The sequence below is a fragment of the Echinops telfairi genome, unplaced genomic scaffold (genome assembly GCF_000313985.2).
Source record: "Echinops telfairi isolate 266 unplaced genomic scaffold, ASM31398v2 ScPeMD7_7457;HRSCAF=8495, whole genome shotgun sequence".
NCBI lineage: Eukaryota > Metazoa > Chordata > Mammalia > Afrosoricida > Tenrecidae > Echinops > Echinops telfairi.
The window spans coordinates 25949495-25953158 of NW_022111357.1; the positions used below are offsets into that span (position 1 = coordinate 25949495).

General features: G+C 55.8%; 1 protein-coding gene across 1 annotated transcript in view; it reads right to left on the minus strand.

Annotated features, from left to right (window-relative positions):
- Positions 1-3308: 3308 nt before the first annotated feature.
- Positions 3309-3664, minus strand: part of MRTO4 (MRT4 homolog, ribosome maturation factor) — a 3631-nt gene continuing 3275 nt past the window's right edge. Inside the window, exon 7 of the mRNA XM_030888027.2 lies at positions 3309-3660. Coding sequence (XP_030743887.1) covers positions 3508-3660 — 153 coding nt within the window. The 3' untranslated portion in view covers positions 3309-3507. The remainder of the gene's footprint in view (positions 3661-3664) is intronic.

A 3664-nucleotide genomic window follows, 5' to 3' on the forward strand; every position in this document is an offset into this window, starting at 1 on the left:
GACAAGGACGGGAGACAGCCTGTGGGCCGCTTCTTTGGGAACAGCTGGGCTGAGACCTACAGGAATCGGTGAGCTCTGGAGGGAACAGCAGGGTGAAAGATGGTGTAGGTTCCCCCCGTTGGCTGAAATAGGGAGTTTCTTGGGCTGCCCTCTGGTCACCAGGACCTTCTCCTGCTGCCACAGCGGGGTCCTTGGGTTTGGGGTTCTTGGGAAGGCATCCCCTTCCCCTATTTCATGTCTTTGAGAACCTGGACTGGGAACTAGGACCCCATGTCCTTGAGGGCGAGCTCAACCTGCGCACTGGGGTCCGGCCTTGAGAAACTTGGGGCTTGGTCCTGTCCCACGGCTAGTTGACCCTGTTCCCTGGGATAAAATGAGTGTACATTTTTTAAAAACAGTATTGCACATAAGATACATAGCATACAATTCAATAGTTTAATCATGTCAAGATGAGTTGTACGATCATGATCACAACTGATTTGGGAACATTTTCTTCTCTCTCATACTCGAATTCAATGTACGTTTTTATTCTCAGTAGAAGAGCCATTGCCAACGCCTGAAGTCACAGTGGAACAGCTGTTGGGACCTGCCTTTTCTTGGTTCATTCCTCAAATATGGAAACTTCATGCCCGCCTCACTCCTCAGACAGACACCTCTCCCCTCCAGTACTCACTGTGGGGTCTCTGAAGTGGGGGCTACCACTGTGTCTGTCTGGTTTACCACCGTGTGTCAGGCACCTTGTTGTATCATGTTGGGGAACTCCTTTTGCTAAACTCCCGGTCCTCCCTGGACACAGAAGCAGTGCCATTAAGGTGAATTCTGCGTCCGATGTCTGTTCTTGCTCTTTGTTTTCCCCTCTTGGGAGAAAGAAAGAAACCGAGCTCCCCTCAAGAAGTTTCCAGTGAGCTGACAGGACATGCTCAGGCACCTGGGCACATGCCTGGCTGTGATCTCAGCCCTTACCTGGCGCAACCAAGGGTGTCTGATAGCATGGCCAGCTTTCAGAGCCAGTGCCTCTCGGGCGGGCTCTCCCTGCCCAGCTGGGCATGGCAGCTCCCAACAGCTGCTCTTGTTTCCAAAGCCTGCCCAGACCCATTTCTCTCTTCTGGGGTTGGCCCAGGGTGGCTTCAGCTAGAGCCAGCTCTGTCAGAGGGTCCTTTCGGTGAGTGAACTAGGACACAGAGCTGCTCCAGGGATTGGAATTGAGGGCTTGTGCTCCCCCCACCACACCAAGCATGAGAAACTTGTGCCCCACCCCAGCCTAAGGATGTGTTGTGATGTGAGGCCCAGAAACAGACATGCATTCCGCTGTGCAGTAGCATGACGTGGAGACAACAGCGGCTCAGTACCGCAGGGATTGAGGTGGGGGACCCAGTCAAGCCACCTTGAGGCCCCCCTAGGGTACTCCTCATCCCGCCCTCCTCACCTGCTGGAAGGAGCACCACTTCCAGGCCATCGCCCTGGTGAAGGCCCTGCAGGCTATTTACAGAGCTGGTACCCCAGCATAACCTGAGTAGCCCTACAGTGCATGTACCACCATTCCTAGCTTCGGGTAAGCCTGCCCTCGCCCATGGTTAACCTCTGGAGCCGTGGTTCTCAGCCTGCCTAATGCCGTGACCTTTTCATACAGTTCCTCATATTGTAGTGACCCCCAACCATAAAATTATGTTCGCTGCTACTGCAAAACTGTCATTGTGCTACTGTTATGAATCAGGCGACCCCTGTGAAAGGGTGGTTCGACCCCCAAAGGGGCCTCGACCCCCAGATTGAGAACTGCTGCTCTGGAGGAAGAGGAAGGGGAGGCAGCATTATTTGATTTGAGGTGAGCCTTCCTATAGTGTCAGGGTGAGCTCTTTGGTGTGTAATCCCATTGTTTCCAGTTGCTACCAATTGCCTGGCAACCAACCCCTTTGTGCCAACAGCCTGTGCCCGGCTGTGCTGCGGGCAGGTTCCCTGGAGCTTCCAGTCAGACTAGGAGAAAGACCCGATGTTCTCAAAATTCAGCGACAGCTCTGCGGGCCCCAAAGGCCTGACCCTCCTCCACCCATGGGGATGGCCCAGGACCCGTTTCACTCAGGCGTGGGTTGCCTAAGGGAGGCTGACCTCCCAGTCTCAGATATGAAGGGGCTATTTCAGGGGGCTAAGGTTGCAGGCTGCTGTGGTATCAAGTGCATTGGCATTCATGTTGCCCCCTAGCTGCCCACTCGGGCTCCCTCCCGACTGCCAGCCCTTCTGCTGTCATGGCTCCACTTTATGACCACCTGGGGTAGAGCACTCTACCCACCAGCCTGTAGTGGAGCCTGTCTGAGACTGAGCCAGGCGGAGGCGTCTGTGGATCGGCAGGAATGAGCGGCTCTGAATGCATGTTAGTCATAGGGTCTGAAGGCCCAGAAAGGCTCTCTGGAATAGGAGACAGAGAACTCGGAGCTGACCCCTGATGTTCCTGTGCAGTAGCCTGGCTGTGTCCCTTGCAGGGTGCCCACATGCCTGGGCATGTCCAGCCTGGAGCAGCTGAAGAAACTTGGCGGCAACTGACGCCTTTGATCGAGCCTGGCACCTGGTTGCCCACGAATGTCCCAACTACTTCCGCTAGGTCCAGGCCTGACTGGGTGGCAGGGGGCACCTCTCCTGTTCATCTTCCCCCTCACTTTAGCCATTTGGCTCTAGCCTCTTCCCACCCAGTTCACTGTTTCAATGTCCCCGCAATGGGCAGAGGCGGGGATGGAGGTCTGTGTGGCACCTCCCTGCCAGGGACACACCAGTGCATCTGCTCCCCAGTGTCGCCAAGGCCTCGCTGAGAAGGGAACAGGGGTTGGAGGCTCAGAGACAGAGGAACTGCCTCTCAGTGGCCTCTGCCTTGGTGTGCATCCAGTCTGCTCACCTAGTGGGTTCGGAGGTGGCCTTCCCTTCTCTGCGTGACAGAAACACTCAGGGCCACACCCCCTGAAGTAGCTGATGACTCGAAGTGACATCCATTTAATACTTAGAAGTGGAACAGTTTGGGCAGAGTCCTACCACTAGAGTCGCCTAGGAGAAGCGAGCCGGCTCCAGGAGGCTGTGCAGAACATGTGAGCGAGCATGCCTCCTGGGCGCAGCTCAAGCCTGTCTCTGGCCACTCGGATTCTCAACCCTGGGTTGGGTGTGTACGTGTGCGTTGCAGCGAGGACCCTCAGTCCCACTGGTTGTCCCTGCCCCTGCAAAGTGCCTCTGATCACAGCGGTCGGTCGGGAAGCTGCCAGTGCCAGAAGCTGGCTTGTGAGGTGAACAAATACCCTGGAAATCCTGACAAGAAGCACAAGTCCAAAGCCTCCTTTTTCTAAGAAGAGTTCCTTTTGCTGCCCATAGGAGGAACCCCGTGGATGAGGTTTTATTCTTATATAAAAACAGTCCTTTCCCGCTCCCGTCGCACAATAAATAGCTGCTCCCTCATGGGGTGGGGGGTGGGGCGTCCTGCTGCTGGGGCGAGGGGAGACCTGGGGCTGCCCGGTGTGTGTGTGGGCAACCCGGTCAGTCGTCGTCGCTGTCTTCTGCCGACTCTTCTGCTGACTCGTCCGCACTCTCTGGCAGGTCGTCGTCGCCCATCTGCGCAAACCTTCCAGACTGTGCGTCCCACATGTACCTGATGGTCACTTTGAACTCAGCCATCTCATAGCCAAAAAGCTTC